Raw genomic sequence first — 26,362 nt, forward strand, 5'->3', positions numbered from 1 at the left:
AAGTCAAAATCTGAAAATTAGTTAGAAATAAACAAAATAAATGGCTCTACAAACATGAAGAAGTCCAGAGTGGTGAAAATTTCCCACTCTTGTCAAGAACATTAAAAACAGAGCAAAAAGTATTCCGCAAACATGAATTACATAATCTCTTAAGAAAAGCAATTATGGCTGAGACTTTTTTTCTCCAAATGAAGAATTAAGATTTTAGGCAATGCATATATCTATATCCTTACTAATTAGGTCAATATCTCCATTTTTATGCCTAATTATTATTAGAAATGTTTATCTTTGTTAAATCTACACAGTAAACTCTAACTCTCCTTACTCAATCCCTCCAGATTTAATCCTTTAAGCCTATATTTCATTCTAATTTCTCTATTTAATCCCCTTACATAAACTGGAAGATGTTAATATTCAAAGACTTCAACCTCGATAATTAAAAGGAAACATTTGGAAAACTATTTTAGAAAAAGATAGATAAGATGGAATAAGTTTTCCCATTCTACCTAATAATTTTGTTTTAGAAATAGATGAAAAGTAAACTTTAGAAAGCAAGAAAACATGAGGAGATGAGCAAGTGTCTCTCTTGGCACCTGACTTGCAGTCTCCGTTGTAGGACAGTGATTATGGTTGAAAGGACACTATCATTGCTTCTCCTGGCATTGTTCTGCTACTCACTACCTCCCTGACCTTACACAAGATTCTCAGTTCCCTTAATACCCTTAACTATACACCACAATTGAAAAAAATAGCACCCACTGATAAGAGTTGTTTCAAGTGTTAAGTGATTTACTATATAGAAAGCACTTTAACAGTGCCTGGCAATAGTAAATGGTAAATATTTGCAATTATGGATACCAGAAATAGGTGTTGTCATAAAGCAATAGTAAAACACCACACTAAAATATCTTTTAGTGCTTGCTGCTTTATAGGCTTACATCTGAATGCTTTCATAGAGTTAATATAATTGAAATCCACTAAAAACAAACTTCTCCCATACCAAATCCCATACTATAACAAATATGTATAGCAAATTTCCAGCACGCTTTAAGCTTCTTGATATTATAATTTCTCTTTCATTGTTTTAGTTAGAAAAGAATGGCTCTCAATTTTTAAAGCTCATTATTTCACCCTTTTTTTCACATTACATACTGATACATACTGTACAAATGACATAACTTTTAATATAATATCACTTCAATAGATATAACTCAATAGAAGCTAAAAGCAAATAATACCTGATTAGGAGAAAATACATACAGAACATGAATAGCAGACATCTTTCTGGCCTTGACAAAATGACCACTTATTGATACTGACAGACGGCACATGGGATAGGAGCAGGGAAGCATCGCATGTGGCTTTTACTTCTCTGTAGTTTTAGGATCAGCTAGAGGAAAAACAGCCAGGCTGCGTGACTGAGGACACACAACTATATCCTGAGTACTTCCAATCCTGACCGAAGTTGCACTGCTTCTGAACATAAAAAGGGGCTTGGCCTGAGACAGACTCCTGCCACCAAATAGGGCAGAACTCTGTCTCATTTCTTTGATTTTTATCCGGATGAGATGCATGGAAACTGTTTGTATACTCTGATTAATCCTATGCAAACGTGTCCTGCCACATCGGAATTACAGTTCTAAGTGAGAATTTCTTTTACTCAAGATATTGCCCTAATTGTGAAAAATAATCTCCCATTTCTAATCATGACATAATTTGGAATCCAAATTATTAACCAAATGATAGAAAACTGGAGGTGTGATCAACTAGAATCATCTCATTTGCTCATTTGCTCATTGTTTCACTGATACATTGTCACCATCTTATTAAGACCTGGCCGGGAGGGGCTATCTCAACCTACTTCCACATAGCCAACCTACCAAAATGACTAAAGGATTTCCATTTCTTCTGTAAAACGTGGAAGCTGATGCTCGGGGCTCGCTAAACAAATCAGAATGCAGTTAAAAAAAACTACTCCTGCCCATACCAGTTGACTTTAGTGATACTCAAGAGACAATTGTGTGTATTTCTTAAACGGTTTTTGCTAGTTCTCTCAGAGTAAATATGTAATTTAATTAAAAGTGGTATAAACAAATAAAATAGATAATAAATATAATAAATAAAATACAATAAAATATAATAATAATAACAATGGAGTGTGAGAAGAAAACAGTTGCTATTTCTATAAAAACTAAACTGAAAATTTTGGAAAGACTCTTCAGAACTGAAATGAATTAGTAAGGATTTAGATATGGACAAGACAGTCGTGAAGATTAGGAGATATTTTCTTAAATATTTTATGTACATAGGTATGTATGCATTTAGAGAGCACGAACAGGAGAAGAGAAGGAGGAGGGGGAGACAGAAATTCCCAAGCAGACTCCACACTGAGTGCAGAGCCCGACGTGGGGCTCTATCTCACAACCCTGAGATCATGACCTGAGTCAAAATCAAGAGTTGGATGCTTAACCGACTGAGCCACCCAGGTACCCCAGATTGGGAGATATTTTAAAAATCAATATGAATTTTCACTGCAATCGTTTCATCTCAAACTGAAAATGAGAGGCAATGAATCACAGGTATTAGTAATGCCAGAAGATGATTCAAAATTCCAATCAGTAGGCTCCAAAGTGCTGTGGAACCCCATCAAAAGATTGATGAATGAATGAGTATTTAAATTATTTATGTTATAATACAATATTTATGGTAAATACGCATTGTTTCATGATTTCCTATTTTAACCAACTTTTTCTATCAATCAACAAACCATATGTCCCAGTATAACGTAGATTAAGTAGAGTAAGTAATACAGACGAGTCTTCTCATATATAAACTAAAGAAGAGGGGTGCCTGGGTGGCTCAGTCGTTAAGCTTCTGCCTTTGGCTCAGGGCGTGATCCCGGGGTCCTGGGATCCTCTTCCGCTGGGAGCCTGCTTCTTTCTCTCCCACCCCCTTGCTTGTGTTCCCTCTCTCGCTGGCTGTCTCTGTGTCAAATAAATAAATAAAATTTTTTAAAAATAAATAAATAAAATAAAGAAGATAATTCCTACTCATAAGACTGCTTTGAGGATTAGATAAAACCATCCACAAGGAATACTTGCCACATAGTATGATACATTACTCACTAGCTAACACTGATGTGCTGGTGAGGGGTAACATAATAGTTAAAAGTACTGGCATGAGGAACCAGTCTTCCTGGATTCACACATCCCAACTCAATTACTTGCCAGCTCCAGTGACCTTTGGGAAGTTACTTAACCTCTCTGTGCCTCAAATTCTTCATCAGTAAAATGTACAATAATAGCTCCAACCCCCCAGGATTATTGTGAGGATTCAATGAAGTAATCAATGTAAAGTGATGAGATATAATAAATCCTTAATGTAATAAATTTTCCCCAGTATTATTTTGTATATTAGTGGCTTTTCAGCAAGATAGAGAATTATCCTTTCTTAGAGCATCCAGATATTTGTTATTAGCCCAGTCCCTTTGCCTCTGTGCCTCTGTCTAAAATGAACAGGACTAAACAATTTTAGTACAGACGGTTCAACAGTGCCATCTAGTGGCAATTTTCTAATAAATTCCCCAAATGAGAAAAGCTGCCCAAAAAGGGTAAAATTTCTACAGATAAGGAACTTAATTTTTAGGACAAACTAAATCCAGTGTTTTAGATTTGGAAATTTGTGACATGTTTGTTTTTTTTTTTAAAGAGACTTTATTTATTCGACAGAGATAGAGACAGCCAGGGAGAGAGAGAACACAAGCAGGGAGAGTGGGAGAGGAAGAAGCAGGCTCATAGCGCAAGAGCCTGATGTGGGGCTCGATCCCGTAATGCCGGGATCACGCCCTGAGCTGAAGGCAGAGGCTTAACTGCTGTGCCACCCAGGCGCCCCAATGTGACATGTTTTTTATAACTATTTGAATTCAGTACAAATACAGGCGGGAGAAATTTAAAAAACTACAAACCAAAAGAAGATTGCTTGGCATATATAGCAGAAAAAAGACTCATTTTTAATATGAGCCAAACAATTGGGTTTAAGCCCACTGTCAAATTTCTGGGGCCTGACTTGTGACGTTAATAAACCCCTAAGAGAATTAGAAAAGTGAATTTTTGGTACAACTTAGCACAAAAGTTATATACTAAGGCAATAAGTTGCATTGTTGGATAAAATACCATAATACCATACAAAGATCCCATGCAATAGCACCATTCAGCTTTTGCTTTCTGCAAAATTTACAGAACTCAAAACTACTGTCATCTGTACTATGCTTACAGTCCTCGCTGTACTCAGCTGAAATAGGCATGAATTTCAGAGCCACAATTTAGTTAAATAACATCCGTCGTCCAACAACACAATTCAAACGTCCGTTATGGTGGTCAATTAACCGTGAGTAATTATGTAAGAGCTGCCGGCCCTCTGGTCCACAAATCACTATGTAAATAAAGATGAGCATCGGGATCAGTGAGCAACATGTCACTTCTTCACAAGTCTGGATGACTGGTCACTGCACATCCGTTATTCAGCTCAAACCTAAACGGCAAATCATCCTTCCTCCCTCTCATCCAGTCATCAGCTCACGTGACGTTTCGCAAAAGTTGGTCATCGACAAAGGGAATTAACCTGTAAAGGTGACAGGGCAGCAAAGAAACAAAATGCGACAACGCTAGAAGTGAAATTAGATGTGAACAGGTCTGAAAAGGGCGACCACCGAGCAGAGGCAGCAGAAGCCTGGCCCACGGGAAGGTCAGAACTATGAAGGCAGAAAACAAGATGAAGTCGCTTCGGGAGGATTCTAATGGAATGGTAATGGCTTGTCCAAGAACGAGGTGACCCTGCAATGTTGACGCTGTGCCCTTTGGAGCGATGCGGCTATGAGCCACGGGAGCTTAGCGAAAGGCCAACCAATTCACACAAACAAGAAGGTTCTTGCGACAAAAAGGATGGCAACACCCCAGCGTAAACGGCACCGGCAACTCTAGGGGATACTTCACAACTTTGAAAAAACTACAAACCACAAGAAGATTGCTCGGCAAATGATTACGAAAGACAAAATGGAAGCTGATCCAAACTTAGGAAGGAATATACAATTCAATTCACCACGGCAGGGGAAAGACGCTTGCTCCATACCGTAAGCTATATGATGAGAAGGCAAGCTTCTGGTCAACCTCCTCTGGTCAAGTTTTTTTGCAAATAACTTTAATTCTCAATGTTTCTAAGTTTTTGGTTTTTGGTTTTTTGTTTTTTTTTTTTTTTGAGGGAGTGGGGAGGGGCAGAGGGAGAGGGAGAGAGAGAAACTTAAGCAGGCACCATGCCCAACAAGGAGCCAGACGTGGGGCTTGATCTCACAAACCTGAGATCATGACTTAAGCCACAATCAAGAATCAGACACGCAATGGACTGAGCCACCCAGACGCCCCTCGATGTTTTTAATGTTTTAAATTATAGTATACTGAACAAATATTAATTTTACCTTTTTTGTTTTCATTTCCCTATACATCTATGAACCACAGTAGGAGAGTTTTTAATGTATGGGGAGAACATTTCAAAGGTCACAGAACAACTGTTATTTTTCCCATGGATTTTTAAGATCACTTTACCCCGTTTCAGCTTACACAACTCGTTTTTATGGTCTTGCACTATCGTGTAAAGTGAGGACTGCACATAATTTTTGCCTCAATTTTTCTTTCACAAGCTTCAGTCATTGTAAGCGTAAGTCATTCAGGAGTTGTCAACAATTACTTGCTAGTCTAAGAGCTGGTCCCTTCATGAGCCTATTTTCTAAATTACTTGTGGTGTCATGATACAATGCCGATAGATGCCCTTTCACCTAAAACCAAAGCAGACATAGAGAAGAGCCTTATGTACCTGGCAGTGGTAACTGAACTAATATACCACTGACTCTTGGGTCCATATTCAATTGATCAGTTATGTCCAAAAGTTCTTCCTGAGAAACATCCTTAGGTTTTAGAATGATCTCACTACAGATCCCTGGAAGAAAAACAAATACAGAAAGTCACTTGACTAACAGAGATGTGGTTTTTCATTCATGGTGTCTTACATGGTGTGCAGCTGGTTTCCTCTGCTCCTGTCCCACTGGAAGGAAAGGCCATTCTACAAAAATGGTGTTCAAAGCACCATTAAAAGGGATTTCTCAAATAGCACAGATGTTTTCTCATGATTCACATGCATTTTTTTGGCCCAGTATCCCATCGCATTTATTTGTGATGAGCTACTGTTAGTGGATTTGAATACAGTAAAGATACCAATGCCACCACCACCACTATTAGGCCAAGTTCAGCACAGTGAACTGGCCAGGTTTATTATCTGATTCAAGCAAATATAATAAAAATGGACCTTTTTTAAAAAATTGAAATATAGCTGACATACAATATTACATTAGTTTTCAGGGGTACAACCTGGTGATTTGACAAGTCTATTCATTTTGCTGTGCTCATCACAAGTGTAGCTGCCACCTATCACCGTACAACCCTATTACAATACCATTAACTACATTCCCTATGCTGTGCCTAAAAATGGGCCCTTTAAATGTGCAGTGGTCCCCTGACATGTCACCACAGGATCTGAAATCACATTGAGTTAATTCAGTAAGAAAGCTGAAGAAAAAGATGAAGAAATGAACAGAAGCTTTGGTAACTAATCTATAATAATAATAATAAATGTTATTCCAATAGCACCTATTTGACAACTATCGTTGATAATGATCACCCTTTGGAGTAAAACCAGAACACATAATTGAGTAACAAGAACAACTAGAACGCATTCCCACCTACAGCAGAGGCGGCTCTGATCTTCTTCCGGACATACGTATGACTGGCTGGGTCATCGCCCACTAAAATGATACTGAGGTAAGGTCTTCTGTTTCCGAGGGAAATCCATGATTCCACACCTCTCTGTATTTCTTTCTGGATTTGTTTGGCCATTTCAGTTCCTGAGATAACAATGGCATCATGTCTGCGGAAAACAAAAGAATAAGTGGAGTACTAAAAATACAATAAGGAACATTCAGTCACATAAAGGTACGAGGTACAAGCGTGAACTACACATCTATGGTTGTTCAAGTGAGCAACCATCAATCAGTCCCTAGAGAAAGGCACAGAGAAATGCATGCATATATTGAAAAGGCTTTCTTGCTCTCCATGATCTCAAAGTTAAAAGTGGTGAACTAAGGTTGCTCTTACTCTGTGTTCATTTTTTTAAGGTACCTGATAAAGTATAAGATGGTTCTTTCTTCCTCCTGCCCCTGTCCTTTCACTACTGAAAGGCCTGGTGAAAGCAACATCTGTATGTAGCACATGATTATTACACAAACACCAAAGGCAGGTCAATGAATATCATGAAGAAAGGGAAAGGAGGAGGGGGAAGAAGCAATAGAGAAAAAGGAGAAAAGGAAACCTTACAGCACCTGAATTCTTTCTAGTACCCGTACACTTTTTATTTTCTAATAGGGGCAGGCATCACGAGTATCAACCAACACAAACAAAATGCAAATTTGCTACCCTGTCAAAGAAGTCAACTGTCCTTTCTAAGAGGTATATATGTAACTACACCAAGAATAGTCCATTTCATTCTGGCACCAGTGGTCCACAGTGTCCCTCCAAGTTCATACAATTTTGACGTGAACATTGTTCTACCAAGAAGTGGTTCTGAAATGTGGTCTTTGGATACACACACCAAAATTGCCTGGGAAGCTTGCTGAACTTACAGATTCCCATCCCCGTGATTCAGAACAGACTGAACTCTGGATGTCTAACAAATTCCCACAGATATTCTTATGCATGACCATGTTCAAAAACCACTTCTTCAGTTCAACACAAAAGCATATTTTAAAAATAAATTACCCGTAGGTAAACAGTTAACTGAGGAAATAAACTGATGAGACACTATAACTTTATAAGTAAATTCAACTTTTGTTTCTAATTTGTCTACATTTCACTAAAAATTTCATAGCTTTCAAAACAACGAAAATCATGGCAAGTTCAGTGTATCAATCTTGCTCCACTGTCCTAATTTTATAAGAGCTTTATTGAAGTATAACTGACATAAAATATACAGCACATATTTAAAGTGTGCTATTTGATGTTTCACTATATGCTTATACTTGGGAAACTATCACCACAATCAAGCAAATGAAATGCTCAAAAGAATTCTGGTGCTCCTTGGTAATCTCGCCATTCTGCCATCCTTGCCCTATCCCCTTCTCCATCCCCAGTCAACCACTGATCTGCTTTCCATCACTATATATTAGTTTCTGTTCTCACAAATTTTATAAAAATGAAATCATGCACTACATACTCCATTTTATCCAGCTCCTTTCACTCAGCATAGTTAAGATTCATTCATGTCATTCCATGTATCGACAGTTCATTTCTTTTTATTGCTGAGTAGTTTTCCATTGTACGGATATACCAAAATTTGTTTATCTGTTCAATTGTTCATGGATATTTGTGTTGTTTCCAGTTTTTAGTCATGGCAAATAAAGCTGTAATAAACGCTCATGTACAAGCCATTGTACACACATATCTTCTCTTGAGCAAATGCGTGTGAGTGGAATGGCTGGGTCATAGGATAGGTATGTTTACATTTATAAGAATCTCTCAATCTGTTTTCCATAGTGGTTGTGCCACTATACATTTCTACAGGAAGTATATGAGAGCTCCAGTTGCTCCACATACTTGCCATAATTTGGTATGGCTGGTCTTTCAAATTTTAGACATTCAATGGGCTATGTAGTGGTAGCTCACTGTGCTTTAAATTTGCATCTCCATAATGAATATTAATGTTAAGCATCTTTTCAGGTGCTTATTTATCATCTGGCCCTTTTCTTTCGTGAATTGTGCAATTTCATGTTTTGCCTATTGTTCTATAGGGTTTTCCCTTATTATTGAGTTTTGAGAGTTCTTCATACATCCTAGGTTCAAGTCTTTTACCAATATGTGACTTGAAATATTTTCTCCTAGTCCACGCTTTGCCTTTTCATTCTCTTAATTGTGTCGTTGGAAGATGGGTTCTCAATTTTGATGTTCTTCTTTCAGTTTTCCTTTATGGAGCAGGACTTTGGTGATGTGTATAAGAAATCTTTGCCTAACTCAAGGTCACAAAGGTTTTCTTCAATATTTCCTCCTAGACGTTTTATGGGTTCAGGTTACACATTTAGTTCCATGATTTAGTTCTATCCCTAGTTTGATGGGACTTTATTTCAGGATATTATCAAATGCTTTTTTATGTGTCTACAGAGATAATCATAGGATTACATGGCTTTTTTGTTTTAGTCTGTTAATATGATGAATTACATCGATTGATTTTCAAATGTTAAACCAATCTTGCATTCCTGGGATAAACCTCATTGGTCATGATGTGCCTATCCTTTCCAGATATTGGGGATTTCATCTAAAATTTTGTTAAATTTTTTGTATCTCTGTGCATGAGAGGTATTTGTCTGTAGTTTTCTTGTAATGTCTTTGTATGGTTTTGGTATTAGGGTGATGCTGCCCTTGTAGAATGAGTTAGGAAATACCCCATCCTCTTCAAAATTTCCAGAAGAGTTTGTGCAGAATTGGTATCATTTCTTCCTTAAATGTCTGGTCCTGGACCATTCATTGTGGAAAGGTTTAAAACTACAAATTTAAGTTCTTTAATACAGAGGGCTATTCTGGCTATCTGTTGTTTCTTGAGTGAGCTTTTGAGGTTTGTGTCTTTCTGCATTCTAATGATTAGTACACAGTTATAATTATAGACTAAATCAAGATAAAATATTTACTTCTGACTTTAAAATTTTATCTTTCTTTTTTTTTTTTTTAAAGATTTTATTTATTTATTCGACAGAGATAGAGACAAACAGCAAGAGAGGGAACACAGCAGGGGGAGTGGGAGAGGAAGAAGCAGGCTTCCAGCGGAGGAGCCCGATGTGGGGCTTGATCCCACAACGCCAGGATCACGCCCTGAGCTGAAGGCAGACGCTCAACCGGTGTGCCACCCAGGAGCCCCAAAATTTTATCTTTCAAGATTAGATAACAAACTTTTTTCACTATTTACTATGAATTTCCAGCACCCATATTTTACTAATTCATTTAAGTAACCTTTTAATTCTGAGAACAAGGTCCTCTTATATTAGAAAATACTAAAGGCTGCAGATATGGCAAATAATTCCAGCATGACTCATTTCTATGGGGTGGTAAAAAATAAATACTTCCCATAAATTAATTGTGTCAGCAATATCGTTAGGGTAAAATACTATAGAAGAAGGTTTATCTACTAATATACTAAAATTCACTTTTATAAGAGAACACATGCATTTGTATTTTAAATTACAAAATCACCTGAGCTCCACGTTACATTTTATAGCACATGCATAGAAATGCTGCTGCTGACATTTTATTAGTTGATTCTGTTACACACAATAATTTGTTCACAGGCTACTGTGAAACTGGCAATCACTGAACATAATCCAGGATAATTATGTCTTAGATATTACAAAGCGGTGTGACCCTGAGAATGTCAGAGCTGACAATGGCATAAACTGATTCCTGGCTTTCACAGAGAGACAACCTATATACAGATTAAATTTGACTGCATCTTGTATGTTGGGATCTGAGAGAATGACAGGGCTTACTTTATAGCACTGATGTGCTAAGTGAGCTTGCTAATTACAGCTGACATCCTATAGCCTGGCTGAGTTGGTGTTTATGGGTAAACATCCAGGAGACCACCACCCAATTATAAATAGGAACTATGAGGATTTTTCCCGAGCAGCTGTCTTAGCCCATCGATTCCCTCAGTCCCTGCAGAGCCTCGGGAAGCCTGGCTCTATGGGAGATAAAATATAAGGATAAACGAAGCAACCTGGAATTAGTGGAGGCCCAGAGGGTGGATGCCCATATCAGTCCATATGTTGGAAGAACCAGTAAACACACATATTATCTTGCTCACATAGTCTTCAGTGCATAAACAAATGAGTATTGTTGAAAAATGTTAACTATCAATAACAATGTAAATATTCAGGCATTAGAAGCATACTTCTCCCTGGCTCGAGTCAATCTCTGCCAATCCATTTTCCACCCTGTGGCCAGAGTGAGTTTCCAAATTTTATAATGCCAGTTCCCTCTTAAAACTCCTCACTACAAGCTCATTGTTTATTAATTTAATTAATACATACTGAAAACCTCCTATCTACCAGGCAGTATTCTAGGAAGTATAAATAACAGTATACAAAACAAACTGCCCACTTTTATGTGAACTATAGTCTAGTTGAAGAAGACTTAAGTTTTTTTTATAAGAAGACAAAATGTTTTTAAAGGCAAATATTTCACATATCATATGTGAAAAACAGAGGGAAAGGGCATATCTGGAAGCCAGCATTGTCATTTTAAAGATTTTATTCATTCATTCGTTCTTTCATTCATTCAATTAGAGAGAGTGTGCCTGCGAGCAGGGGGAGGGGCAGAGGGAGACGGAGAGATGGGAATCTTGAGCAGACTCTGCACTGAGCACAAGCCGATGCAGGACTCAGTCTCATCATGACTCTTAAGATCATGACCTGAGCAGAAACCAAGAGCTGGACGCTTAACCAACTGGGCCACCCAGGCGCCCCAGAGAGTTGTCATTTTATATAGATGGGTTAGGTGTCTCTTCTCTGATCAATCAGGTGATATTTTATCATAAATGAAGGAAAGGATGGAATATGTCATATGGCTATCTGGACAGAATAATTCTAGGTGAAGGGAAGTGCGGAGCAAGTACTTCGGGCAGGAGTGTGCCTGGCACAGTTGCTGAATGGCAAGTAGGTCAGTGGCTGCAGTGGACACAAGTGTACCAGGACAGGGCAAAGTCAGAGAAGTCAGCGAACATCAGACCTTCAAAAGGATGTTGGCTTCTACTGTGAGGTAGGAAGCCATTTGGCGATTTTGTGTTGTGCTATGACCCGATTTTCATTATTCAATCACTAGTGAAAATGTGGAGGACAGGCTATGGGAGCAAGGGGGGAGCGGGGGCACCAATAAGAGGCTAGTATGGTATCCCAGGCAAGAGGTGAGGGTGGCTTGGACAAAGAGGGCCATAGTGGAGGTGCAAAGCGGTCTGATTCTGAGTTAATTTGGAGGATGAAGCCACTCGATTTACTGAGACTGGGTGTAGGGGATGAGAAGAAGAAGTCAAATATGACTCCAACATTTTGGACCAGAAAACTGACAAAAAGGGAGTTTTAACCAAAATCCAAATTTCCCGTAGCTTACAAGCCCCTACGTGAGCTTTCTTTTGCCTTGTTGCTCAAGAACACTACACTTGCCGAGTCCCACATCACACGCAGCTGCATTTCAATTTATCCATTGGGCCAGGTTGCTGTTTCTGGGCCTTCACATACACTACGCCCTCTTCCTGAAACACTCTTCTTTCTTCTTCTGATCCCCCCAGTGTCCTAGCAAGTCTGTTCCTCCTTCACTCCCACACATTCCTCGAGTCTCAGCTTGGAAGGACCTCTGGGAAATGTTCTCTGGCCCCTTCTCCCTGGGGAACTGCCTCTGCTATGAGCCCCCACAGCACGCCACTCTGACCCTTCTGTCATATGGTCTCCTTATTGAAACCACTGCCCCACACCCCTATGCGGACACACTGTACTCGAAGCTGTGTGGGGCAGGAAGTTTATATTTACTACAATGCCCTTAATACCAAAGACGATTTTGCACATTGTATGTGTTTACTAAATACTTGTGGAATTATCAGTGTTAAAATGTTCATTGTATTATAACTTGTTGGAATTCATATGCTGCCACTGAAAACAGTAATTGCAAAAACAGCAATATGTGAAAATATTCTGCATAAAGTCAAGTGAAAAAATGAGATGAAAAGTTCCAGTACATAATTTCAAACTTAAAATGTGCCTGCATTTGACTAAAGATTAAAAAGGAATATGTAAAGTTAAATGGTGAGACAGGCAGTATTCTGGATATTTATCCATCTTAAAATGTTTTTAAATGTTATCAAAAGAGATCTTCTTGAACTATATTAAGAACAGAGAGAAAATACCTATAAAACATATAAAAATTAACAATTAACCACCTTACCACCCAGTTTACAGTATCACCAAAATCATTTGTAACCCTCCTCTACCCAAACCCTACCCTCTCCCAGGGTTAAGCACTAACCTGAAACGTGGGCTTATAATTCCATTGCTTTCCTTTAGCATCCTATGTTTGTAACTCTAAACATTAAAGATATAATAACATACATGATATACAAACTGAAATATATACATGTTTCTTACAGGTATGCACACCAGAATGGAACTGCTGATTATAGGATGCAGATGTATGTTTATACCAACTTGTTTTCCAAGCTGCTGCACTAGTTCACAAGCCCACCAGTGGTTCTACCGCTCTACTTCCTTGACACTGTCAAAATTTTTAACTAAACCAATTAGTTAAATGGCATTTAATTGTGCTCGTAATATCCACTTCCCTAATGACTAGAGGTTGAACGTCTTGCAGGTTAATTGGCCATTTGGAGCTCCTCTCCTATGGAATGCCTGTTCATCACTTTTGACATTTTTCTAATGAACTATTAATCTGTGTCTAATTTGTAGTTGTTATTTACACATTCTGAACACTAATCTTAGGTCTGTGTATCAGGTATCACCATTATGTGGCTTGTCTTTTTACTTATTTTATGATTACATTGGATAAAAAGCTCTTAATTCTAATGAAAAACTCAACCATTTTGCCTCTGGTTTGCACAAAAAGTGCAAATTCTGACAAAATTTCTGTCATAGTTTCACTCATTTGTGGAACATAAGGAGTAGCAGGAAGATCGGTAGGAGAAGGAAGGGAAGAATGAAGGGGTGGTAAACAGAAGGTGGAATGAGCCATGAGAGACCATGGACTCTGGGAAAAAAACTGAGGGCTTCAGAGGGGAGGGGGGTGGGGGAATGGGATAGACTGGTGACAGGTATTAAGGAGGGCACGTATTGCATGGAGCACTGGGTGTTATACGCAAACAATGAATCATGGAACACTACATCAAAAACTAATGATGTACTGTATGGTGACTAACATATCATAATAAAAATTTTTTTTTTAATTTCTGTCATAGAATACAACAGGACTCAGCTGATGAAACAAACTGGCTAACAAATTGCCAGGAACATTCTCTATAGACTAGATTTTAAAATCCCACAGTATTGTATTTAAGCACGTGTAAAGTGGTTCTCGAGCCTCAGTAAAGAACCACTTCTTTAGGCCCCCATCACTCTCAGAGCAGGAATAACCACTCTAGTATTCCCAACAGAGGGGTCAGTCCCTTTCCATATGAAGAAACGTATGAAACATATGCGCGTGAAACCCTTAGCACTGTGTGCAAACAAGCTATAATCTACTACTAACTCAAGTGTGAACCCCAAACAAAATTACCAAATAATGAACACATAAACCCAGTTACTGTAACTCAATTGCAAGCCTTATTAGGTTTATTTTGAATACAAAAAAATATATATTTTATCATGGCAGAATGTACTCTCCTCACTGCCTATATCAGATTTTAGAAATAAATGTGAAAATTTATCATGTATATTAGTCTAAAAGGCCTAAAATTGTTGCACTTTGTTCAAAATCTGTTGGAAATAGCCTATCAACACATTCAAAAAATACACCAAGGACACTGGAAAGGGGACTTCAAATCTGAAACTTTTAGTGAATTGCAGTCACTGGACCAAAGCTTATAAACAGAAATGGATCCCTTCAAAAGCAAGGGAAGAAATTTACCCCTTCAAAACCATGAGAAGCAATTTAAGAACTAATTTAACAATAATGGCTTAAACAATATAAAAGCAATTCTGAAAGCCTATTGTTGTGGGTTGAATTGTGTCTCCCAAATCCTAGTCCTTTGTACCTGTGATTGTGACCTTATCTGGAAATAAGGTATCTGTGAATCCAATTAAGATGCAGGATGAGGATGAGGTCATACTGGAGTCGAGTGCGCCCTGAATCCAATAATCCACTTGACCAGGAGGCAGAGATTAGAGTCATGCAGCCACAGACCAACGAAAACTAAGGATTGCCAGCAAGAAGGGGAGAGGAGAGCAAGGTTCTGCGGATACCTTGATTTCAGTCTTCTAGCCTCCACAAGTGTGAGGCTCATTTTCTGTTGTTTTAAACCATCTAGTTTGTGGTACTTTGCTTATGGCAGCCTTAGTAAATAAATACATCTGTAATCCTAATTTAAAATATTACAATTTGTGGGAAGAATCTTTTGATGGAGCTATATTTTCATTGAATACATTTATATTTTGGAATGTAATGGCATATAATTGAGAAGACCTATAACTTTACTGCATCTAAACATGGAAAAATTTTAAGATAAATAAATAAACGTGGCAAAGTATTTTAAAAGTCGTAAATAGAAGCAACTTCTGTGATGACATTTAACATAAGTATTTGTCAAAGAAAGGTACTCTGAAAAGAGACACAAAGACAGCAACTGTGAAACATTTAGGCTAAAATATCTTCACATTTCAATACGAAAAAAACTAGAATTGAGACTATGTTCCATTTAGCAGTTTGCTCTGAGCTTAACAGGTACTTTAGTATCTGTAGAGAAAATACTTTGAAAACTAAAAATACATTGTCTAAAGAAAATAATTTGCAACTTTTAAAAAAACTGCAGCAAATTTTTAAATTAAGCATAAGATCTTTTTTTTTTCCAGAAAATGATCAATGTCAAGGTATTAAACATGGCTAAGAAACTGATTCAAGAATATGTACCAAGGGGCGCCTGGGTGGCACAGCGGTTAAGCGTCTGCCTTCAGCTCAGGGCGTGATCCCGGCGTTATGGGATCGAGCCCCACGTCAGGCTCCTCAGCTATGAGCCTGCTTCTTCCTCTCCCACTCCCCCTGCTTGTGTTCCCTCTCTCGCTGGCTGTCTCTATCTCTGTCTAATAAATAAATAAAAAATCTTTAAAAAAAAAAAAAAAGAATATGTACCAAGAATTCAGCATCTGTTGAAAGTTAGTAGTCACATAATTAACATAAAAAATTGAAATATAAAAATCAAAATTTTTCAATTGTTTTAACATATAAGGATATAAATTAACTTTTAAAGTGTTAATTTTGAAAATAGCTTTGAACAGGACTTTTTAAAGGTCCTAAAATATTTATAAGTCAGTAAAATATTCCAAATATGCAACTCCCATTATTTTTTTTAAAGATTTCATTTATTTGAGAGAGAGAGAAAGAACACAAACGGGGAGGGGCAGAGGGAGAGGAACAAGCAGACTCCATGCTGAACAGAGAGCCCAACAGCAGGACTTGATCCCAGGACCCTGAAATCATGACCTGAGCCAAAGGCAGATGCTTAACCGACTGAGCCATCCAGGCGCTCAACAAAATTTTCATTATTTTAACATGTCTTTTTACTTTAAAAAAAATTACATAGTCACATTGTCATTAATACACACCAAAAGTGCGGTCAATTCAACCCTAAGATATTTTTCACCCAATGCACCCTGTCATTACTTGCTCAGGTGACATTTTCTGAACAGGTCATGTGGCAAGTGACCCCCAAAGAAGGCAGGACAAAGGGCTCTTCCTTCAGTATTCTCCTCCCATTGCTGGGCTGGCACTAACTGCGGCCTCATTAAAAAGCAATAAATCACAGCGAGGGGGTGAGGGTGGTGAGTAGGAGGGCAGAATAATGCATTATAAATTACTTACCCCAACCCAGAAGTTAGCCCTGGTTCACCATTAGGTGTAAAAGATTTCAAAATGGAGCAAGCAAGTCTAAGAGAGTCTCTTGAAAATTGTGTGGAAAGGCTGTAGGGAGGAATTTATGCAGGTCCTCATTGGAAGAACTCAACTTTTTGCCAGCTACTCGCCCTCAGCCTAGACTTAACCCCCTCAACTCGAATCCCTCATTTGCATATTAACCCAAACAATCCCATTAACCTAGTTTCAATCTGTTTTGCATTGAGGACCTAAAGGAGAACAGCACTTGGGACCCTTGCCTTTATAATAATTTATAATTCTGCACTTCTGACCCTTGCCCTCTGTCTTCCTCACAACAGGAGTCAGATTTCTACCTGAATCTGGGTCTCCCAAATTGCAATTCTAATTGCCCAAATAAATGCCTGTTTGCTTACATTTCCACTGAATTCTTTCTCCGAGGACAGGAGCTATAAGGTTGGACAAGTAACTGTTCTGAAAGGAATGCAATTTCCTTATCTGCATAATGGGAATGTTCTCTGTTTAACTCACAGAAAAGGATTTGGCTAAAAGTTGACTGGCTGATTTGAAAACATCGCTCTTTTAAGTGACAGATGGTGACATACTCAAATAGCCAAGCAGCAATATGAGACCAGAAAGCCATCATTTCATGTTGTTTCCATGAGCTTGTTTATTTCTCTATATTTTCCAGGAAATAAACTGCAACCATCCTAATTTATGGTTACTAGAACAAAATATACTATTTAATTAACTAAAGCAAAGTAGTAAATAGAAGGAAAAAATCACTACTTTTTCTTGGGTATTAAAATATTCCTTCATCAAACAGTAAAATAAAAACAAACAAAATGTACCCAAAATCAGCAGTATATTTAGTTTGTATACTTGGCATCTCACTTCTGCACTAGGTTTCAATCTCATTTTCAACCACAACTTTAAACAGGGCTACAATGGACTGTTTTATGATCTATAAAGATAAAAAAAAAAAAGTCTAATACTATCATTAGCAATTCAAGTTTCTCTGCAGGTCATACCATAGCTTAATCGCTGTGTATTTTAGGGCCTCCCTTGGAGATTTTGAGTCTGAATAAGTACAACAGAAATGAAACCCAAGGGAACCAGGGCAAAATTATATATTGATTAAAACCAATCACTAGTACTAGGGAGCCTTTTGAAGTAAATAAATTTTTTGAAAGTGAATAAGTACTTAGGAATGTTAAGTTTAAGGAATTTTAAAAACATTTCATTTCACATCCTAAATACTATACTTAACACCTTAAAGTTATTTTATCAGGGATACTGTTGTAAAAATCAATATAAACAAAACCTAAAAGCAAGTTGTTTTCATATTGCATAATTCTGTTAATCAGTTTTGCAATTTATCTTTCAGGTCCCTAACTTCTAAATTAGAACATCAGTAGCCACCTAAGCAACATTCATGCTTTTTTCAGAATCTTAGATGCTAAGTTTTGTACCATAAGAACCCTTGGGCAGTCCGCTGAATCATATGGACGGCTTCCCAGAACAATCTTTTTGAATGTTTAATATAAAATACACAGGTTTACAAGGAAACCAGTTTTATTGAAGCACGGCTATCGCTTTTGTTTTTAAAGCATTAAAGAACAGCATCTATTGGCAGGTCTAATAACTACTATAATAACAAAGCAGTGAGAGTGCATAGGATGTTTTGAGATCTCTGCATCAACTCTGTAATATTTAAGTATCTGTGGTTTTTACTGGCAATATCTCAAATACTGCTAATACTGCTGTGGTTTGTTGCCAACATTTACAACTGAAAAAAATGCTAAATTTGTTAGAGGTTAGTGATCTTCCATCTAAGTTTATGGATCCCCTAAAATCTATCCATAAAGTCTTAGGTTAAGAAACAACCCTTCATGGATGCCTGGGCGGCTCAGTTGGTTAAGCGGCTGCCTTCGATACAGGTCATGATCCCAGGGTCCTGGGATTGAGTCCCGCATGAGGTTCCCTGCTCAGTGAGGAATCTGCTTCTCCCTCTGCCTGCTACTCCCCCTGCTTGTGCATGTGCTCTCTCTCTGACAAATAAATAAATAAATTCTTTAAAAAAAAGAGACAGAGAAAGAAAAAAAGTACCCTTCATTAATAGAATCTGACAAGATAATTTTTAAGACTTATATGCAAAATTAGCTTTCTTGATTCACAAAAGTTCTACGAGATTTAATAAATGTTTTCAAAAACAGGAACAATAGTGAGATATGTCAATAATTATAAATTGCTTATAGAGAAAGCACTGGATAGATCATTAAGGTTCAAACCCTGTCTTCACCATTTATTTACTGTTAACATGGGCAAGTTACTTAGTTTCTCTAAGTCTCAATCACCCAAACTATTAGGAATAGTAATAGTCTACTCTAGCTGTCGTGAGGATAAAAGGATATTCTTATGCAAAAAATCTCAGCAAACTGCTTAGTAAAGGTTCACTGAATACTAATAAGCACTGAATACTAATAAGAATTTATTTTTCAACAACACAACTGGATTAAAGTCAAGCTGATATTCATTGCAGTTATTCATAACCAAAGCAGGGAGGGGACATCTATTTTATTTTTTTTTAAGTTTTAAAAATTTAAATTCAATTAATTAACACATAATGTATTATTAGTTTGTTAGTGATTCATCAGTCTTATACGATACCTAGTGCTCATTACATCACATGCCTTCCTTAATGTCCAACACCCAGTTACCCCATCCCCACTCCCCTCTTCTCCAGCAACCCTGTTTGTTTCCTATGATTAAGAGTCTCTTATGTTTTGTCTCCCTCTCTTATTTCATCTTGTTTTATATGATCTCACTCATATGTGGAATTTAAGAAACAAAACAGGATCATAGGGGAGAGAGGGACATCTATTTTAAACTATATATGCCCCAACTTTAGAATTACGAATCTTTGGATAGTCTTTGGTTCTAGGCACACTCTTTATTGTGAATAATCACAGAAACCTACATAGATCATTGATCATTTTCAGGTCATTAGGTGAACAAACCTTGCTGGTATGATGTTGACAAGAGCATGACCTGAATCTGAGAGTAAATTATTTCATATGTTCTAAGAACTAGACACTGAACAATATCAAGATGGTTATGTAAGTCATGACCAATTGACTTAATTTAATATAATGCAGCCAATAAAATGTTAGTAAAAACAACAGCAACACAGAAAACGAACATGACGTAATGTAAAGTGAGCAGTTCGGATAAGCATTCTTGGATAACATCCAACCCTGAGTTCTTTGACACTAATTTAGGTTTAGATTATGTTCCACTCTGACCACAAAGTTTCCTATCTTTATTCTGACCACAAAGTTTCTATCTTTTAAGTATTTTTTGTCTGGTCCAAACGGCACCTAATAGCAAATCTCATTTATTACTAATCATTAATTTATCCCACTCGTTGACAGTTCAGATTTCTCCCAAGTTCCAAGCTCCCTCCATAACTTAATCATCTCCAAGCCAAACTATTTTAAAACCTGCCATTGGGCTCCACAGAATTCCAGGAGAGTATGTTACCATGGAAACTTACATGTTTTTGTTTTTTCCTGTTTTTATCACCCAATCAAGGTATTAACACGAAAAAATAACATTTGAAAAACAAAGATTCAGGTCATTAAAGAAACTGCTTAATTTTTCCTAACACCATGACTGAGTAACAAGATGTGACATTAATACTAGTCTTTTTTCATCTCTTGACCCATCTTAAATAGGAAAACTTGATTTTGGAGACACTACACTAAACTACACTAAAACACATTATCTCTAAACAGCTGGGACACAGACATAAAACTCAGATACAGATACTAAATGGTAAAACATGTAGGTTCTAAATTTAAAATGACATTAGAAACTGCTTAGAAATCAACACTGTAGCCAGTGATCTCATTAGATAGGTAAAGCATTAAGATAGGAAAACCACACTATCACATTTCCTGACAAAATTTGATTTTGAGAAACTGCTTTTGCTCGTCATTGGAACTAACTCTTATCTTGGTTGAAATCAGTCTATGAAAAATCAGCTTTAGTAATGGTCCTAACTGGAGTCTGGGTCCTTCAAGCTTCACATGAGGATAAAAGGATCTTTACATCAAATACTTCTGCTGCAGAGAAAAAAATATTGAATGAGTACTAGAGGGGAGAGTCTGAATAAAAATGAACAGCCTTACTGATAAAACTTGGTCTTTTTTCAATTATAAAATTCAACTACTCCCTCTACAAGACATGAATATTTAACTAACATAAACCAGTATCTTTTAATAGCTCCAAAATTGTAGCGATTGGTTTTTTGTTTGTTTGTTTTAATGCTGGTCTACCTGCAAAAACTATAAAGCCATTGGCAATGAGACATAAAAAAAGGTGAGGTTTCTATCAAGAGCTGTAGGCCAGACACAAAATTTGACAAATACTAATAGGAATCACAGCACGATCAGGAGACAAAAGAGAATCTGCCAAATTAATGACTTTAGGAATCACTTTGCCACAGGATAAACATGGAACAAACGCTTAGGATATCCATTTAATTATTGAAAATGTGTTCAGGTAGGATGATCTAAGCAGCATTTGGGAAGTCCCTGTTGTAGGATACCTGCAAATCTGCTTTGACCATGGCATTAATGTACAAGATGTGTAACCTCCCCTCCAAATGGGAAATGCTGCTGCCTAGCTCCATACACTGAAAGCACTGGGCCAAAGATTCATGTGATATTTATAATCCAGGGACACTTTGATTTGTAAACTCACAAAGAAAGGCAAAAACGGCAAAAATTTAATCACTAAAAATTTTTTTATTTTTAACTTTTTGGCTGTTTAGATAATTCATTTCAAGAAACAATAAGCTGTAACAAATATAAGAGCTTATTTATTTCTTTGACAGTAAATATATTTTCTTCCAATTAATAAGCTAAATTCTCATGAGGAAATAAAAAAACTCACTGTAAATCTTAAAAATGAGAGAGAACTTAAATGATACTTCAAGATTTTGTAAATTTCAATTCTGTCAAAGATTATTTCTTGAAATCCCAATTAAAGAAAATACTTCATTAAAGTACTTATATGTTCCATTAGTATAGGTACTAGTCAAAAATATGAGAAATAATCAAAAATACTTTTTCATTTTTAAGGCTCTATGTAGCTCAGAAACTGGCAATAAATCTGTTAATTTAAAACAGTTTATCAAACTAAAAGATAATTTTCAATAAAAATAACACTAAGGCTCAAATTCCAAGTCAATAGGAATGATGTCAGATTAAACCACGTTCACCATGAAACTAGACAAATAAGGTGTAACTACATATTAAAAAAGATGACTGAGGATGGGGACAAGTGGGGAGGCAGACAGTGGCGACCTCTGGAAGATGGAATCTCTTCTCTCTGCTGGTCCTAGAAGAGAAAAGAGACACCAATAAGCATCAACACACTGTCCGAATTCCTCCCCACCCGAGACCCAACAGTCCACAGGTGTTTCTCAACCTGACAGCCAACTTCACCTTCAAATATGGTATTCAGTGCCAAGAGGATGTCAAAAATACCACCCTATCCTAACTTGATTAGCACTGTCTTAAGAAAATAAAAACTATCAAAAGTATTATTTATTTTTATAGTCATAACCTGTATCAAATGGGGCTGAAAGCAGCTGGGTTTAAAGTAATACTTCTTTATATTAAGAATAGCTTTCCAGGGAGGCCTGGTGGCTCAGTCCATTAAGGGGTTAAGCGTCTGCCTTTCTGCCTGCCTGTCTGCCTTCTCAGGCTCAGGTCATGATCCCAGGGTCCTGGGATGGAGTCCCTCATCCAGCTCCAGGCTTAGCTGGGAGTCTGCTTCCCCCTCTGCCTCCCTCTCCCCCTGCTTGTGCGTGCGCTCTCTCTGACAAATAAATAAATAAAATCTTAAAAAAACAATAGGTTTCCAAATTGTTGCATTCAACTATTTTAAAGAGACCATTAAATACAATTTAAAAGATCTGATTTATCCCTTTGCTCGTGCAGGTGTGTACGAAGCACGGGGCTACCAGGAAATGTTTGGGTTGTAACTGTTGTGACTCCCATTCAATGTACATGGAGAGGATGAGGTGATGGGTTCTTTACATCAAGGTGACAAAGGAAAATCCATCAATTTACACAATCTGGAAAAGGCTATTCTCACTGGAAAGAAGCCCTAAAACAACTGAAATTCAAAAAGTAGAGTGACTATATAGTACATAATTTAATTCTGCAATTCAAACAGAATTCTACAGAATCTGCTTTTTCCTAGGTAGTACAGCTGGTTATTCCAAACCAACTGGCAAATTCTTTCAGACACCAGAAAGAGCTTCATTAACCAGAACTCAGAATCAATTATATTCTCACATATCCTCATGGAAGACCTAATCGACAGAAACTACATCTAAAGCAAACCCTACTGGAAATATATATATTTTTTGTTTTAGTCACTCACGACTGAGAACTAAATATATGTATAAAATGGGAACTAATCAATTTAAATTAAATAAGCAGTAGTTATGTTTCCACATTACTGATTATCACTTTCTTCCAAGTACTGTGTTGCTCCCTGACGATACACAAAGATGAAAATGACAATCTCTGAGCTCGTAGAACTGCAGTGAACACGCGTTACTGGAAGCCCTCAAAGTCTGAAAACAGAATCTCTCTGGACTCACTGGCTCTGGGTCAAGGGAATATATTTTTAGATGCTTAGGTCTGAGTCTGCAACTCCAACAAGTAGAAGGCGAAAAAGTGAAGAGTTTGGGGGCACCTCTGTGCAGAAGAGCTAAAACCGTACCACTTTGTGTCCATGCAATGCACTAGACAGCAACGGGATCCAAAGAGATGCAATGATTGATTAGTTCAATCTTAGACTGAAGAGGTCTGGGAAGCGCCATACATTAAAGACTGATTAATCAAGATTAATATCTGATGTTGTGAAATCATTACGAATTTTAGAGTTGGAAAGACCTCAGAATTACCATCAACAAAAGAATTCAGAAACTCAAAACACTAGTAAACCATCCAGACTACGCTCACTCCTTTGTTTATGAAACACAATAACCCAAACAAAAGCAACTAGCTGAAACAAGCAGACCACCTGTTTCCACCGCACCTTTCCTGAGGGCCTCAAATGTCTTCCTAAACCACTCCACTGTACCTCCCGCAAAGCAGGAATATTCTGGCGCCAGAGCCCAAAGCCGACCACGTCCTAGCTGCCCGAACTGAGGTCGACGCGACCTGCCCGCAAGGCCCGCAAAGCCAAGTTCGGAGCCTAGGCAGGCCTCGCCCCCAGCCCCGCAGCGCCCCGCGGCTGCCCTAGCCTCTGGCCTGACGCGGGAGAGCTCGGCTGGCGCGAGAGGCCCACGCCCCGCCGCCCCTCCCGCAGCCCGCGGCTCCGCACGCGCCGGCACCCACACCCGAGGACAGCGAGCGTCCTGGGCGCCCGTACCTCACGCCGCTGCTCCGAAAGCCCCGGAACACGCGCCTGGCTGCTACCGGCACCCCCGACAGCACGGCGCTCCCGCCCTGAGCCGGCAGGCGGCTCAGACGGCCACCAAGGACGGAGAAGCCGCGGGCCGGGGAGGCCATGGCTGCGAATCGCCGGCTTCCGGACGGAGGCTCCGCCTCCCGCCGCTGCCGTCCTCGCAGCTGCACACTGGGCTCCGCCCCCACCCGGCCCGGCCGGAGAGCCGGTCGCTCCGGCAGCGGGCTTCCGGCGCCATGCCGGGGCGGGGCCGGGAGCCAAGCTCAGGGCTGGGGGCGGGGCCTAGAGGACCGGGAGGCGGGGCCAGGAACCGAGCTCTGTACCGGTCGGGGGCGCGGTCTAAGAAACTCCGAGACAGTCCGGGGGCGGGGCCGGGACCTCAGCTCCAGACTGAGCCAAGCATGCGGGGCAGGGGGTACCACCCTTTGACTGGCGGTTTGCCCTGTGACTTCTCACCCACCCCTTATACCTCTGGTCTTCCTATAGTGAGGACACAGGTAAGGCGTCTAAATTATTCAGTGCAAGCAGCATGCCTTCTCTTACCCTAGCCAGAGCTGTCCTACCACCTCCGAGGCTATGTGGAATTGGTTTACAGCCAGACGCATGTTAACCGCTTCTTTGCTTCCTACTCCTTTAGGGCTATCTTGGAATACCTGGGAGCTGGAGAGAGAAACAAAGGTGTGAGTGTGGAGGGAGGAGGGGGACCTAGCTGAAGTAAGGCCTGAACTTCAGGATTTGTATGGCTCTACCTTATCTCCACTTTTGGAAGGAAAAAATGACCGATGTCTATCATTTTCCAGAGTTGACGACCAAGTTAACACAGCTTAAGAACCTTCATTGTGTGGTGAATTGACAACTAAGAATGATGAGGTAACAGAAGGCTAGCTGAAGACAAAGCAGAAGCCTGCACCCTCCAACCGCCCCCTAGCCCCCACTCCTGGGTGGGACTTAAGTGACGTTCTTCCGGGAAGCCCCCAACCATCTCAGTGTTAATGCCTTGCTTGAGGGACAAACAACCTTAACTTGACAATGGCAAGGCCTCCGGTTTCCTTTGAGTCTTCTTTTTTTTTTTTTTTTAAGATTTTATTTATTTATTCAACAGAGATAGAGACAGCCAGCGAGAGAGGGAAACACAGGCAGGGGGAGTGGGAGAGGAAGAAGCAGGCTCATAGCGGAGGAGCCTAATGTGGGGCTCCGTCCCATAACGCCAGGATCACGCCCTGAGCCCAACCGCTGTGCCACCCAGGTGCCCCTCCTTTGAGTCTTCTTTAACATATGAAAGTACTTTCTCAACCTCCCTTTTTCCTTACCTCCTCCAACCTGATAGTATACAATCACCACCCGGGGCAGCAGCCCTTTCTGCCCAGGGGTCCTGTCCCCGTGCTTTAATAAACCACCATTTTGCACCAAAGATGTCTCAAGAATTCTTTCTTGGTTGTCAGCTCCGGACTCCACCCCACTGAACCTCACCTATATTATAAAACTACATCAAGAAGAAAGCAACATATCAACTTCCTCTGAAAAAGTAAAAGTCAGACTGGCCATTCACTATACTGGGTTATGTTAAAAGACAAATTGAAGCATATTTTTAAAAATTAAGATTTTCTTTAAGCAAAAATCAATCGGAATCAGGCAGCATCCAATCTAGCACATTGAGAGGCGCTTTAAGGAGCTGTACAAAATGAAAGACTTTTCTGGGCAGAAAGAAGCAAGAACATGAAAGTTACACTAGCAAAATACATGGGTTTGTTATGGCAAAGTTACTTTCCTTTAGGGAATGGCAGAGATCTATCAGGCACAATACCTAACTAGTGCTGATCAGGTGATTCCTGATTGCTGGTTTAAGATTCCATATCTAGGGGCGCCTGGGTGGCACAGCGGTTAAGTGTCTGCCTTCGGCTCAGGGCGTGATCCCAGCATTATGGGATCGAGCCCCACATCAGGCTCCTTCCTAGGAGCCTGCTTCTTCCTCTCACTCCCCCTGCTTGTGTTCCCTCTCTCGCTGGCTGTCTCTATCTCTGTCGAATAAATAAAAATTTAAAAAATCTTTAAAAAAAAAAAGATTCCTTATCTAGGACAAAGGAAAGTAATGGGGAGGAAGAATATGGGAGGACCTTCTAGCTAGACTTAGAATCAAAATGACA

The 26,362-nt window shown here is 39.0% G+C and overlaps 1 protein-coding gene across 7 annotated transcripts in view; it reads right to left on the reverse strand.

The window, feature by feature from the left end:
• MTHFD2L (methylenetetrahydrofolate dehydrogenase (NADP+ dependent) 2 like) overlaps window positions 1-24,456 on the reverse strand; it is a 142,633-nt gene extending 118,177 nt beyond the window's left edge. For 5 of the 7 annotated variants that reach the window (XR_004628845.1, XM_034671687.1, XM_034671689.1 and 2 more), the window contains exons 1-3: window positions 24,183-24,456; window positions 6,788-6,972; window positions 5,866-5,988 (exon numbers count right to left, since the gene is read on the reverse strand). Coding sequence is in view for 6 of the 7 variants with exons in the window: in XM_034671687.1 (XP_034527578.1) it covers window positions 5,866-5,988; window positions 6,788-6,972; window positions 24,183-24,322 (448 nt within the window). In the remaining variant the exon portion in view is untranslated. Of the gene's footprint in view, window positions 1-5,865; window positions 5,989-6,787; window positions 6,973-21,538; window positions 22,131-24,182 lie in introns of those variants that run through there. The other 2 variants (XM_034671688.1, XM_034671691.1) reach the window with 2 other exon arrangements.
• Window positions 24,457-26,362: the final 1,906 nt, after the last annotated feature.

This window comes from Ailuropoda melanoleuca, chromosome 11 (assembly GCF_002007445.2).
Source record: "Ailuropoda melanoleuca isolate Jingjing chromosome 11, ASM200744v2, whole genome shotgun sequence".
Classification (NCBI taxonomy): Eukaryota; Metazoa; Chordata; class Mammalia; order Carnivora; family Ursidae; genus Ailuropoda; species Ailuropoda melanoleuca.